We start from the raw sequence: 16177 nt of genomic DNA, 5'->3' as shown, positions 1-16177 counted from the left end.
CATACTTGCACAATTAATCAACTAAATCCATGTTACAATGCAAATCAGACACACAAGTTACTAGTTATTGTACTGAAGCTCTTCGGTTGATTGGTTATTGTTGTGCATGAAGTTGCAATTTGCTTTATATAGTAACAGACAGATGCACAATATGTACTGGAATCCTAAATACACCAGCAGTTCTCTTTTTACTGTAAATAGTGAAGAATTGCTAGCACTACGAATAGCTCATCATTAACCTCCATTTCGAAGCTCCCCAAAGACAGGCATCATTGTTTTTCATGTGTCACATACAGTGAAATGGCATCTTTATTGTCAGCCTCAGGTCGTTAAAATAAATGCTTAAACTTTTCCGTTCACTAAAGAGAAGGCATTTAGACAGAGAAGATAAACGGCTAAGATATGCTCTATGCATTATTTAGCTGTTATACTATGTTGTCTGATTTGTGATGAGTTGTACATTAGAGGCATTAACGTCTTATTAATGTCTCACTGTTCTCAATTCTTATAGATTCTGTGGGTTGTGCTCTGCAGTCGGAGGCTGTAAAACCAGGGTATGTTGCTTACTCAGGAAAAACTTTCTGCTTAGTGTTCAGTTCAGTTTGTGCACAAGACACAGCCAAAAGGAAAAGATAACAAAATCTGAGTGGACACTTCAAGATCTTATGGGAATTTGTTTGGATTGCAGTGCGTATGCTTCCTTGCATCAAGCACAATGCTCATTATACAGTACACAGTGTAAAAGGGAAGATAGTGTAGAAAAGAAAAGTATATTCATAAGTTTAAAGAACTTGTTAACAGTTTCCGAACATCAAAGTACACACTTAGGCTATCTGTAAAAGTCTATGATATTCTTAAATGCCGAAGTTAGATCATAGCTAGTTTTTTTTTTATTGACCTTTACTGTTGTTATGGGAATAAAGGTACATTTCTAGTTTCAAAATTATTTGTACTTCAGACCTTTGTTTAGAAAAACTAGCTTCATACCATGTGACCCACAGTTGGTTTTCAACCATTGAAAATAGGTAAACTTATTTTTTTTTAGATGGAGCCACATTTAAAGCCCTATATCTCAAGGATTGAACCATATAGGGCCCTATAAATGAAGATACAAAAATGAAAGTTGGTTTAGAAGCAGAACCTAAAAGAATAAGATATCTTTGAGTGCCTATAATTGGTTTCTGTAGCTCAAATGGTAAAGCATGATGCTAGAAAGCCAAAATAATTTTCAGGGATTATATTTTTGACCTATAGTTTATAACAAATGTATTACAAAAACCCAATTGAAACCATTTATCGCTACAAAATTATTAATTATTCAAAAATATTTGGCATTTTATGGCTTTGGCTTTCATTATCATTTGTATATCTTTTTAATAGTAAAAATCAAAAACAACATTTGGAGCCTGGACATCTGGTTGAGTTCACATGAAATGACCCAGGCCTTTTGCCTCAACAGGCTTTAAAAGGCCTCTTCCTATCAAAATGGGCAGTTCTTAGATGGAATAAGCTGCGATTTGGACCAGACTTCCATGTCGCAAATCAAAACTCTGGCTATGCCAGACTAAATCACAAGGGGTTCTTGTGGTCTACAGTGGCCCGACTTTCACCAAACATGGTCAGTATTGTGTAAAACTTCAGTTCTCAATCTTTCTTAACCTGGTCCTCTTGTGACTTACATTACGGCTGATCCATTTAGCTGTTCAGTGCTCATAGGGGGCCAGACAGAATGTACTTGAGGTGCCAAGAAAGAAATGTGGCCTTTTCAGGAAATGGACAGTTATAAATGGAATGCTCAGTCTCTAACCTTTTTAACAAACATGTAATGTATGGAATGCCAGCAAAAATGGCAATATTTTGAAACTTGTTTGTTGGTAAACAAAACGAACAGCAAAGAATGTATTTGGCCATGTGCCAGCCCTTCTAGGATTTGAGAAGCACAAGGCTTCTCACAGACTGCTGGTTACCTAATTCAGCATTATGCCACTTTTAGAAAGAACATCATGCCACATTGATTTGGGTAATTCAGTTACTGAATGACTGTTTACTTGTAGTTTGTTGTTAACAGCTTGGTTTGATGGGAAACTAAGTAGTAAAATAAAAATGAACAGGATGCATTTGTCCTTGGAGTATTGAAACCAGAATGCAGTGTCATCTATGTCGACAACAGTCTCGTTAATGTCTATTTTTATTTCTATGAAGAATTTTAATAGAATCATCTGAGACACCAGATCACAACCATGTTTTATAGGAGCCATTACCTGTAAACTCAATCGCAAGGTGCTAGCAACACAATATCATGGTTTTGATTCCCGCTTCTGATTTAACATGTTAATTCAGTGCAACTAATTATATTACAAAATAATGCATTAAAAATATACATTAATAATCTTGCCCTAGCACTGTACAAAGGTATATTCCTATTGGAGCAATTCAAGCTTAAAAGTTCCACCTTAATGTTTTCAGAAAGGGGCAAGAGGTGCAAATTTAACTGTACAGACAGCTCAAGATTCAATTCAAAATTAATTTTAACTTGACACAGCGTCCTAAAATGCGGTGTTTTTGACGCAATGCAATCATGCATTGTACTGCTCCAAAAGAGACTTTTTGACGCATGTGTACTCTACACAGACATGCCTTACAAAAGTCCTTATAATAAATCTCCCTCTGACAGACTGAAGAATTCAATTGCAAAATGGATTGTTAAGGACTATAGGCCAATATTTATGTTCAATAATATGGAAAAACAATATATTGCATTCTAAAGCCACTTTTTATATTGCATAATCAATGCTTTACTTGTCTGCCATAACGAAGTAATTTATTTTAATTCTCTGAATTATTATTTACATTTATTATTTAAATATGATTATTTATAATGTAACATTATATATATATATATATATATATATATATATGTATAGAGAGAGAGAGAGAGAGAGAGAATTTCTCTACAAATATTATTTCATGCAATTATTTTGATTAATCAAGTAATTCATTTGATAAAAAATTTGAATCGATTGACAGCCCTAATAAATATACATCTTGAATGCACTGTATGTTGCTTTGGATAAGTGTCTGTCAAATTAACAAATGTAAATCAGTAGACCATTATGCATGTAGTTGGGCTACATCAATACATTTTCTTGGGAAACAAAAGACTGTTTTTCTATGGTTGTCAAACACTGTCATATATCATGGAATATTACAATAGACCATGGAAGACAAACACATTAAAATGTTTACAACAATAGCCTCAAATTAAGCACTGATGGAAATTGTCTAGGAGGGAAAATACTGCCTGATTGTTTTCAAAATCATCTCATGGAAAAATTGTGAACAACAACAGTATCTACTAGACCATGTCAAGAGCCTGATATTCTGAAATAGAAAGGAATGCCAGACTGGATTTATGCGGTTTGTTTTCCCAGCTGAACGGAGAGGTTGCCACTCAGCACATTTTAAATCTGTTAATAAGCTACTGTGAGGCTGTAAACCGTCATGAGCTTGTTTTCCATGAAACTGTGGCATCTCCTCAGAGTGAGTACTTGTGAATAAGGACGAGAAAGTACATAATTCTCATTCGTTACAGGGACAGATGACTCCCTGAAGTCAGCATTGGGGAAGCTACTTTGAAACTATAGTTTCCCAAGATATAAGCTACACATAATTGAATGTAGTTAAGGACAGTTCACCCAAAAATGTAAATTGTCACCAAAATTGTAATCACCCTCTTGTTGTTCCAAACAAGTGAATACATTTTTTAACTGGTTCGCTTACATGAACCATCCAAATAAAATGATTGACCGAAGATAAATCAGACTCTCCAATGATACATACATGGAAAAAAGCAACATGATCACAAAGGAAGTCTGCATGTTTTTTGCAAGAGTTCCAGTATCCTAGGATAGGCCACATTATGCTGACTCACTGACAAGTACCATCTCACATCAGACATTTTTGCATGAGCTCGAGCATGTTTACCTTCCCTTGTGGTGCGACCGAAGCGCACTGTGTCAGCACCGTTGGAGACCCAGGTTTGGATCCCGCATTGAAACCAGGAAGTAATAGCATTCACATAATCAGTGATGAGTGTGATAAAGAGGTTGCATTTTACTCTTAACATTAAATGTTTACTTCACATAAAACATTTATAAAACATGCATTCCTCTGCACTGCATTACAGCCTATACAGCTGAAAACAACTAGCTTAAAATCTCAGTTTTGGTGCCCCTCTGTGGATCTTTCAGCCACAAAGATTAAAAAATGGAGCTCACACTTGCCCATACAGCAAACAGCACTCACCGCTACTGGGAGCAGTGTTTTGAATTTTGGTAAACAGACCGATTTTAGCTAAAGAAAAGTCAACCGACTGTTTCCGATTTCACTGTGAGAGGAGTCTGGAAAATGTGAGGATTCTAGGAGAGCTCATAGGTTAACGCATCATTTTGCTCTGTATGTGCAATACATTGCAACAAAAACAGCAATTTAGAATTGGTCACACTTCACCATTCCTTGTAGCATGAAAAAGCACTGCGCAAAATGTAGCTTGTAACTGGAAAACCTACACCATTTTAAAAACATCTAAACTACTGTAATGCTCCTTAAAATGCAGTTCAGTAGTAATGTGGATAAAAATGCCATTGAAAGTGATAAAAATGCCCCCAAATTCAAATGCCCCATGATGAATTCCTCTAAGGCCTAATTATACATAAAATGGTATGAGTCAGTATAGTTGATGTTGATTGAACTTTATGGATTAAAGATAATACATTCTCAAATCTAGATATTGATATTGTTAATCAACAGAATAAATTGTATTTGACAAAAGGATCACACCTTATATTTTTCATTTGGTTCATATACAGAGGGCAAATGTTGCCCTTTAATAGAACAGTTCATTTCTGACCCTGGTACTGATTTATATAAAATCTGGGGATATCTAAATCTACATGGTATTTCTGGAATCCCCCAAATGTCATGTTTCCTTTCACAGACAGAAAAACGCATGCAAGAACATAAAACACGATAAACATGTTTGTCTATTTTTAGAGAGCAGAATAGGAGAGTGAGATGATTATTTTTGATGGCTTCAATCTTGTTAGCCTGCATGAGTGTTTTTGTCTGCAGCATTTTTCTCCAGTGATACATGAGCCAAATGATGCATTTACAGCATACTTTTTAACTTTATGCCCTGCAATCAAACACTGTGGTTTGATTACATCTAGATTGGGCATCATAGAATCTTTGGCACACAAATGTGGCAACTATATCTTTGCGTTTCTTAATAGTGATCTACCGTCAAAAACTATGAAAAATATTTGAAAAATTAAATAAATAAAAATATAACAAATCCCTGGAAATCCCTACTGAAGGCAAATCTTATAACCAGCCTGGTGGTTTGCTGATCTTTGCAGGCCACCAGGCTTGTTTCCATGGGTCAGACTGGTCTAGTTAATAGACCAGCTATGACCAGCAAACCACCTTGAACTGGTTTAAGATGGTCTTTTTTTCAGGGATAGTACACCATCTGGGCACCTTTGACATACCAATTTCAATATATTATGACGTACTAATTCTTATCTTGAATACTATTTAGGTAGGATGGTGTGCAAAGTATGCAAATGGGGATATGCAACTGAAATCCAGACCTGACAGGTCAACATGGAATCGAGATTAGCACACTCACCCGGCAGTCTCGCTGTAACGTTTTCATAAGGGCGTTATAAGTCTCTGTGTCAAAGTACAAGCCATCGTGCATGTCCACAAAGTCTAGATCTTTATATGTGGGGCAGGCCTTTTCCCTCTCTTTTCGTGATGCCCGCCTCTTGTACGTGGAGCCTTTCAGGTCATATTTGTAATGCATCTTTAAAGATCGTGGTAAAACATTGTTCATAACCACAAGACGAATGTTGATGCCTCCAGACTGAATGCAGTAAAGCCCATAGAACTTAGGTAGGAGAGTCCTCGGGTTCTGATTGAGGTTCTGTCCAAACAAATGGAAAGAAATGACTTTGTTAGTTGAACTGAAACTCAGCTTCATTTGAATTTATAACAGCAAGTCAAATAATAATTCATGCAGCTGAGATTAAGGGATACAGAACCAATGACATTTGATCACATGTGTCTTGTGACCGAGCATTATTGATGTCAAACATGACACAATGCATTTAATGGTGCCATATTTGATTTGAGAGCTACACTGTAAAAATTGGTAACCTACAATTGTTACCTTAAGGTGCTATTTCTATTTGATTTTAGCCTCAATTAGTTTTGTTGGTGTAACCTAATTAATTCAGGTTGGTTAAGGGATGTAAATTCATATTTTTTACTTGAATCAAACCAGTTAATTAAGATGTTACCACATGAAGCAGATTTTTTAGATTACAATTTTTTTCAGCATATAGAAGAGGGGAAGATTTATTGAATAACTAAAATTTCAGTTTGTTCCTCAAACAAGGCTACTGTATGGTATGGTTTTAGAGTACGTAAACAATCTTTTCTTTGACTGGTCCAGTTAGTTTCCAGCATAGATGTCGTGACTATACCAGCAATGGTTATGCAAAACATACAAATCAGGTTTGGTTCATCATTCATCTATGGTTTTTTGCAACAGTGTTTACACATTATACTGAACTGGAATGGCTGGAAAAAGAGACCAGATCTATGACCTGTGTGACCAGACCATTAAGAACTTCCTTTACAACAATACCATCTAAACAGTCTTGACAACCAAATGTCAAAATACATTATCATCATTTTGAACAGTATAATGTTAAACCTTTATTGTCTTAATAAGTATGAGAGCTTTCTTTAAAATAATTGCCACTTTGATATTTTGTCTTATGCAATGACATTAATACATTTTTATCTAAATACTTTGTGTCCCTGTTTCATGCTTTCCCTCTTTACTGGACAGAATAAATTATGCTGTAATGAGACCTACCATGTAGTATCCTGGAAGCAGTTTTTGTAGAAACTCCGCCTCCTTGTGCTGGACAGTTTTGATGATGAATTCATCGTCGCTGGTCAGGTAGAAGAGCGAGCCGCTGGCACCCGGATTAGACAACTCAATCAAGGGCTCTTTACAAATGGAATACTGCAGAGAGAGAGAACTTAATTAAGAACACAAAATATTCTGAACATGCAAATATTCAATGATGGGCAATCACAGAGTCAGCAAGGCTAATTTCTTTTTTTTCTTTTTTAACATGACATTCTCATCTCCACAAATTCTGTAATTCAGGTCATAAACCTTAATTTGCAGACTCAATTCAAAAAATTGCTTGGTAAATAATTTCAGACTTCAGTCTGCTATTTAAAGTTTGTAAAATGTAAAAAAAAAATTGTCAAGTTTAAAAACCTTCTATTGACCAGCAGTATACAGTAATAGAATCACATGACCCCTTTAACGTTTTTAAAATACAATTTGTCTCGTTATGGCTACTCAGTTCATAAATAAAATTGTATGTGTCCTAAACACACAATTAAATAATATTTTGACACTTTGTGCAAAATGTCGCAAACATGCAGCTTAACTGGAAATTATGCCCAATAAAAAATATTCTGCGGATATATTCATTTTAGTGATGCACCGAAATGAAAATTCTAGGCCGACACTGAAAATTCAAGAAGCACTTGTCCGAAAACGACTTTAAAAAAAAAAAATGTATACCTATTTTTTTAATTATAATAATTATATATATATATATATATATATATATATATATATATATATATATATATATATATATATATATATATAATTGTATTAATATTATACTTTTTAATTAATTTCATGAATTTAATTAATCTGAATTGAAAAACTTCAAACCATTAAAATTATCACACTTTTATTGAAAGTAACGCACCAAAATTGGACAGAAAATATATTAAAACAATATTAAATATATTATTCTTTATTCAGTTCTTTAACATTCAAATTTAACAGATTTATTTATTTATTTATTTTTTTTTGCCTAATTGGACGTCTTTCTATTTAAGTAAAAGTGTCAGGTTTCTCTTCAAGAACAAAAGTTGCTCAGCTTTCTGGCATGAGAGATGGTTCCTCTTCTCATCAAGAACATGAGATGCTGCACTGAATCGTCTCTCTCTCTCTCTGTGCTGGTGCTTAGGGCAGATAAAAACCTGTGTGCAGTCCGTGCAAGCAATGGAAAGCGATCTTTGTTCATGTACAGTCAAGAGGATTGTCACGTTCACGTGATATGAGCGTGAAGTGATCGTTTGTGTTCTGCAACTGCTTTCGGGTCCTTGAATAACATCTAACGTGCAAGGAAGGGCACCCAGTGGACCCCCTAGGGTAAGATGGTGCCCCCCTTGGGAGTTGGAGCCCTACGCAGACTGCGTAGTATGTGTATAGGGAGCGGCGGTACTGCTTTGAAGTATTTCCACACCGCTGACATCGGCCTTTGCTTGATAGCGCCGTGATTATGATTAGATCGATCGAGAGTGAAACCTGAGCACTGAGGGGCGGGGAGGCATAAATATTCCGCTCATATTTTCGGCCTTTTTTCTCTTTCGGCCAAAACAAAAAATGCCATTTTCGGCCGAAAATTTTCAGTGGCTAAAATTTCAGTGTGTCATTAATTCATTTACCTTGAATTTTCTTTTTCTTTAAACATATCTTGTCTCATATTTCACATCAAGCATGCTCTTCACTGATAGGCCTACTTTTATCAACTACACAAATACACTAAATTTTGGGGGAGGAGAAAAAAAAAACAACTTAACTAGGGAAAAAATTGTTTGGTGTTGGGGAAATGCCTCAACAGTTGTACATTTTGAAAAATGTATAGAACTAATTTTCACACAATATGTAGTAATACAATGAAATAGTTTATTTCACTCTTTGTTTTCGATCAGTTTTAAGCACATAATACGTTAACACGTAATGATTTCCGTAGTTTAAAATGAAAAGTCTGGGTCAGGAACAAGGCTTAAACCAAAAAACCCATAAATAAAATGCATTTGAAAAGTACCAAAAATAAATGAAGGCCTGGCCAAAAAAGTTTCCAAGCCAGTTTGAAAATGACCATCATAAAACAAAAGGAAATTTGTTAGTTTTAATAACAAACAACCCCTGGTTGTTGTTGCCGAACCAAAGCCTGCAACCTAAGCTTATCTAAAACTTTAACAATATTCTTTCGCTGCCTTGCAAGCACTGCCATTTCCTTTAGGAAATGCAAATCTAGACAAGAATTAGGAGAAATCTGAAATACGCAAGACTACAACACCAGCAGCATGTGCAATTTATAATGAGGCACTCTGGGACATTTACTAAAGACAGACAACAGAGAGCATTTTATATATCTGCACATTACTTCAAAAACAACGCATAAATGAACAGGAGTAAACACAAAAATAATGAAATACTGTTTAAACATCACTCATAAAAGATCAGCTCAATGACTGATGTGTTTTTGTGACTATGTTTTATGGCACTATCCCAAAAACAGTTTCTTACGCACTGAAAGACAACCTTATTACTGTCTGCATGTCCCACGGTTTAATTAAGGGTTCAGTAAAAAAAAAAGACAAACATTTTACAGAGGTTTCTGTGCTGGAGAAGTTCCAAGGACAACAGTGAGGGCAGCATTGAACTGAGTCCAGACTCTCACATTCAGAGTGTGCCTAAAGAAAGTCACCAGTCAGGTTGTACCCCGAGCTCAAACACATGGCCATTTGCATGTACTTCTGCGAGTCATTGCTTGTGTGTGTGCGTGTAGCTTCTTAATTAGCTTGCACTTTCTCTGCCCTATCCTGCATAATTACAAAAATGAAAACAACAAACCAAAGTCTTTCTAGCAAGTCAGTCAACTGTTGGCCTTCTTTGGAATGCTCTCAGGAGGTTATTTCCAGTCATGCCAGTGCAGCTCCTATCTACTTAAATGGAAAAAGTTGAAAATCTCAAATACGGTTGGACAAGATTACGATCAAAGAACATATTTCAAATCAGCAATATATTCTGACAATACTGGAATCATAAATTGTGATTCTTTCTCATATTATGCTAAAAAACGGCTTGCATAGCTAATGCGCATACTTGTTCTAGAGTTGATTGACAGGTGATGTCTGTGTTTAAAAGGTGATTGGCTCTTTTAACTGTAAGGCGGGACTTCCTTTCTACATCCGTTGACTGCTTAGAGTTGCTTGGTTGAGCGTTCCAATTTGTCCCATTCATTTTAATAGAAGTGGCCCGTCTATGCTCAATCTCAAGAAGCTGCACTTCATTTCTTCGTCTTTTGCCTCACCTGTTCCTTTATTTTAGTACTCCATTTTTATCTGTTTCATCTTTTTTTCATTCCTATTTTAAAAAGACATCCAAAAAGTTTAGTGCCCAATTACAGTAAAAAATCATATACATTTTGAAATGTATTGTTGTACAAAAGTACTTTTGGAATTACATTAGTGTGTGCACAGCCACTGAAAAATGCCTCGTGTATTTGCAGTATGCATGAGATTCATGAACTCATTTTGCATGTGAGTGAAGGTCATCCTGTGTGTTGGGAAAATCTGAATACTGTAAATTAATTATTTTAAAATAGGATGTAAAATTGATTTACAGTATTCAGATTTTCATCATATTGGCAAAATGTAAAGTTTAATTAAAAATGCAACATAACTGTATTAACTTATGTCAAGATGATAACAGAATAACACAGACTTAAACATACAATGAGGTCATAACAATGTTTCATATTATGGTTTTAAGTATTTATAGTTGCACTCTGCATACTAATAATAGAAGACAGTATGCTAGTATTGCATATCAAAGGACTCAAGTACATTTGAATTTCTCTAGTATATCTAAGGTCATTTTGTTTCCATTACCACTATTATGCCCTTGGTTCATGCCCACTTTATGCAGATTTTTTGGGGGGGAATATTTAAGTGTGTGGCCATATGCAAATATTAAGAAATTCCCATGTGACTATGTAAATGAGCAAATGCAAAATTAAATATTTAGCTTTAAACCTGTGTTATGTAAAAAGTTAGTCCCCACATCATAAAACCAGACATTTGCATTGCACAAACTCAGCAGTCCTGGCCTTGTATTTCTCTTTCTTGAAATTATCGATTATACTTATGCTCATAGTTATGATCAGGGATTTCAAGAAACCCCTGACCCTTTATTACATTTCTTAAATTTATAATGATCCATTTTCCTTGATTCCATAGACTTGCATTAAAGGACAGACCCATGACATAATTAACGACCAGAATTTAATAGAGACTAGGGTGTGGACTCTTTTGAATTAGACCAGTAGGTAAGCAACCACCTAAAACCACCCAGAACATCCTGGCAACCACCTAGCAATACCCCGGAGGCGACTTTTTGCATGAGCAAGCACTAATCAATAAATTGTCTAATGCAAGATGAAAGTAGCAGACAGCAGATTCATTTAACAGGGGGTGAGTGCAAAAATTACATGGAAAGACCAGACTTAACAGACACCTAAGAGTGATACCGCTCGGTTGGGCTAATTACACACCCATTAGATGTGGGTGTGTAATTACTCACACACATGCAAACACACACAGGCCTCACCCAAAAGCTAAAGCAGCTGCCTCACTGTCCAATCAGTCGACTGGGTAGAATGGGCAGACTTCACAGGCAGCATTTTGTGTATGAAGCCACCTCCTCGGGGGCCATTCAACCAAAATCACTCTTATGTTAAAAAAGCTTGATTAACAGAAATGTTTATTTTAACAGTTTTAGTCATAATGTTTGTCTTTTGATGAAAAAGTCATTTAAATTTAGTCAATATTTAATCATGTTATATTCATTCATTTTAGTAAATTTGACATAGTGAAATGGCATGGCTAATGAAAATATATTTTAGGGTGCAAAATCGAATGAAACATAATTCAACGAACATTTTTCATCTGTAACATGACTTGATTAAACGAAGGAAACAAAACACAGGTTTTTCAAGTTGCATTTTTAAACAAGTCTTCTTATAAATGCAGCGTTGCTGTGTGAGACGCAGTGAAAGTAAAAGACATCCATCTAGCCCATGTTCACATATAAAAACAATTAAAAACATTACAAACAGATTTAAAAATGCATTTGGTGTAAACGGCCCCTATGTTTCAGGCAGGCTTACAAAAGCACAATAACATAATTATTCATTATTCAAGATAGCTTTAGACATAACCAAGCAAATATTCATAAATTGTACATTAAAATAAAAAAGGGAACTTTATAAACTTTTTAACTGCATTCAACTGCTTATTCAGACAGCATTTTTCGTCTTTCAGCTCCTTCGTCAGACAGGGCGTTTGGAGGCTTCACACTGCTCTCCGCTGCATCCACGCACAACTCACCACACGCCCCACTGAGAATGAATGACCATGACCATCATTATAGCGACCATGAGGAGGTTACACCATGTGACTCTACCTTCCCTAGCAACCGGGCCAAATTTGGTTGCTTAAGAGACCTGGCTGGAGTCACCCAGCATTCCCTGGATTCGAAGGGGTGGTAGTCAGCGTCTTTACTCGCTGAACTACCCAGGCCCCCTAGGTTGACTTTTCTTAAGCAAAAGTTGTTATATGCAGATAGAAATTTGTTGGGTGAATGTTAGGGTGAAAAGTGCAATCTCCGAATCACGCTTGTCACCAAGCGAACACGATTACTTCCTGGTTTTGAATCTGGGTCTCCCACACAGCTGATGCTATGCACTGTGTTGGTATACTGTAGGCAATCCTAGGCTACTGGAACTTTTGGAAACAGTATGCCGACTTATTGTGCGATCATGTTGTCTCCGTATACAGCCTGTGAAGGCATTATTTTCATCTTTCTGACTCATCCACAGATTTAACTGTACAAGAGCTGCAGGAATTCTGCAGAGGCACTGCAGTGGCTGTGAGTCAGAATGAGGAAGTGTTGCAGTGCAGTCCCGGGCTGGGATATGCACATCTCCTTCACATTTTGCATAGTGAGAACAATATTTCCTGCTGGGAATTTAGAAATGAGGATGTAAATAATGGGTTTGAGATCCTGCCTGTCACAATGGCAAGGTACACAGTTAAAGTTCCTCATTGGTCAGTAGTACACTTTTGCTGGCACCTGATGTAAGCAACTATTGAACCTTTACTGAAACAAATTTTAAGGAATGACCTTGTCAGAGCCATTTGGCCTTGTAATTCATGTATGCGATATTTCAAATCTACTCCCTTCGTCTCATCATTATCTGCCATCTTTCAGCTATCACTATCTATTGTCTTTCTTTAATAAACATGAAAGTAGATGTTGCTGAATGTCCATGATACTGTTCTCTACAAAATGTTTTTTTTAAATAGGCACTGATTTTTACTGACAATATCCCAAAAAAACAAAAATTAAAATATCTTAAGTATTTGTAGCGTGTGCAATTTTCCACATCTTATAAAGTTATATGATAGCTTTATGTGAGGAACAGAAATTAAAGTCATTATTCACTGATAATCTTCCCCTTTGTCGAAGCTCTATTATATAATTAGTGTTATAATTATATATAATTGTGTTCATTAGTGTTCTTATTAGGGGTCAAGCCCTAAATGGGCGAAGACCTCTATTGTGTTTGTAAGTGTTCTTATTAGGGGCCAAGCACTGAAAGTGCATAGGCACCTATTGTAATCGTTAATGTTCTTTTTATTCTACTTCCGTCATTGAGTCTATGGCAGCCCATAGAACCGTATTCGGGAAAGTTGTGAAATTTGGCACACAGATAGAGGATAATCTGAACATTAACTGGAGCAAATTTGGAGTCTCTAATTCAAACCCTCTAGTGCCACCAACTTCTATTCCCCTCTGATTCCGCACCCTATGTTGTAATTGTCTGTCTTGAACATTTTTACGCCATTTTGAATTTTTTGAAAAACATACTTTTTTAACTCCTAGACCCTTCATCCGATTTGCACAAATTGAATCAGAACTTCTTCAGACCAGGCTTACCAAATGTTATGGAACTCAAGTTCATTAGTCAAAAAGTTGTCGAATAACGCGTGAACAAATTCGGCACGCCAAATTTGACGTGGGGTTATATCTTCGCAACGCTTTAGCGTATTCACACCAAACTTGGTGTGTTATGATAACCATGACCTGAGGGTACCTGCACACAGTGCACAATGCCACCTAGTTGTCACGAGATTTTGCTTATAACTTCTGAACTGTTTCAAATAAAATCACAAATTTGGTGTTGTTAGATTCTGTGCGGCATGCCGAGTCGAATGATACAAAATTTTCCTGGTCATTTTAGGCGTTGCCCATTTAGAACTTTGTAGTAAAATGCTTTTTCAAAATGGTCATTTTTATTTAGATGGACAGAAAGTGACCGGTTAATTTTTATATCTACAGTTGGAAGTTTACATACACCTTAGCCAAATACATTTAAACTCAATTCCTGACATTTAATCATAGAAAACATTCCCTGTCTTAGGTCAGTTAGGATCACTACAGAATAATAGTAGAGAGAATTATTTATTTCAGCTTTTATTTCTTTAATAAATCGTATGTGACATTGGCACAATGCCTTGAAGGTATCAAAAGGTTTTGGGACAGTGCCACCTTCTGGTCAAAAGTTATACCAAATTTTCATTAAACGCTAATAACTTTTGATTACTTTGTGCTATTGTCATGAGACCAGTCTTGGTAGATTTCGTGGGTCATGCATAGAACATGGATACCAATTATGCCATGATCGATCGAACTTCCTGTCTGCCATTTTGGAATCCTTTAAAACCCTACTTTTTCAAATTCCTCCTAGAGTGTTTGTCAGATATTATCTAAAATCGAAACAGACCACATTCAGACCATGCTGACAAAAAGTAATGGATTTCATGTAGATAGACCAAACCGTTTTCATTTAACACAATGAATTTGATGGCACAGAGCCCGAAAACAATTCAGGCCCCATCTCGGCAAGGCTTTGGTGTATTTGATGCATGAAACTATATATGTGTCATCATGACCGCACTTTGACAACACCATATCAATTTGGTGACAGCACCACCTGCTGGTCAAAAGTAATAAGCTTTTATGTCCCAATGCAATTGATAGTATTCATGGTTTTTCAACCATTTTGCCTAAAATCATTACCAAATTGCTTTAATTACTTATTTTTGCCATTGTTATGATTAATAATGGTTAATGTGTTTGGCTCCTTAATTGTAGCTTGCAGCTATATTTATTATTCTACTTCTGCCATGGAAGTTATGAAATGTTGCACACTGATAGAGGACATTCTAAACTGATAACACAGCAAATTTGGAGTGTCTATCTCAAACCCTTTAGCGTCACGAACAGATCAAAGTTTCGCTCATGTTTATGCTAATAACTCTTGAAACGCAAGTCCTAGAGACAAAATAATTTTTCCCTTGATTCCGGAGTTCATGAAGATTCAAAAGTATACCATGGTTTCTATTTCTGCCCGACTAGATTTTCCGCAATTTTGAAATAACTTACTTTTTTAATTACTTAGGCCGTTCATCTGAATTTTACAATTTTGCACAGATGCTCAGAAGACAGTGCTTACAAAAAGTTATGGAATTCAAGTTGATAGAACAAATGGTTTTCGAATGCCGCTTCAATGAATTATATGAAGAACATTCCTTGTTCTTCATATAATTGGGTTGGACCTCTAGGACTGTTTTAAAACTACATGGGTATAAGACAAATTTCAATTTTTTGGTTGAACTACTCCTTTTAAGGGGTTATGGTATGCCTTTTATTATTCTAAAATTGTCATTGAGTTTAACTTGTAATATTAGTAAAGTCTGTCAGAAACACTCTGTTTTGGTGCTGCTTCTCCTTTAAGACTTGACATTAAATGCCCACTGTTCGGACTGGCTCTCTGCTCTTGATTGACCTGCTCTCTCCTTGCCATCTCAGTGCTCAATGCTACTGGGTGGGCTATGCAAGTAAAAAGGTAAAGTAGGCGTTGATGTGTTGTTGTGTAGGTGGTCAGATGCAAAAGTCTACCACAGTGTGACATCACAATGTGGAGGAAGTAGAGAACAAGTCATTTTTGCTGCTTGGTTTCAACAATGCTCGTTTTGCAGTGAAGAGGAAGTTTTGAATTCTGAAACTTACAGTATGTTTTTATAGTACAATGACCTCTTACATTTTGAAAGATCAAGGAAAAATGTATTCCTCACATAGTGACCCCTTTAA

General features: G+C 36.0%; 1 protein-coding gene across 1 annotated transcript in view; it reads right to left on the bottom strand.

The window, feature by feature from the left end:
• Positions 1 to 16177, bottom strand: part of LOC127630853 (phosphatidylinositol 4-phosphate 5-kinase type-1 beta-like) — a 54845-nt gene that overhangs the window by 12581 nt on the left and 26087 nt on the right. Inside the window, exons 6-7 of the mRNA XM_052108685.1 lie at positions 6947 to 7099; positions 5690 to 5986 (exon numbers count right to left, since the gene is read on the bottom strand). Of these exons, the coding sequence (XP_051964645.1) occupies positions 5690 to 5986; positions 6947 to 7099 (450 nt within the window). The remainder of the gene's footprint in view (positions 1 to 5689; positions 5987 to 6946; positions 7100 to 16177) is intronic.

This window comes from Xyrauchen texanus, chromosome 37 (assembly GCF_025860055.1).
Source record: "Xyrauchen texanus isolate HMW12.3.18 chromosome 37, RBS_HiC_50CHRs, whole genome shotgun sequence".
Taxonomy (NCBI): Eukaryota; Metazoa; Chordata; class Actinopteri; order Cypriniformes; family Catostomidae; genus Xyrauchen; species Xyrauchen texanus.
Note: the sequence above shows the minus strand (reverse complement) of the source record. Positions and strands in the feature narration are given on the sequence as shown.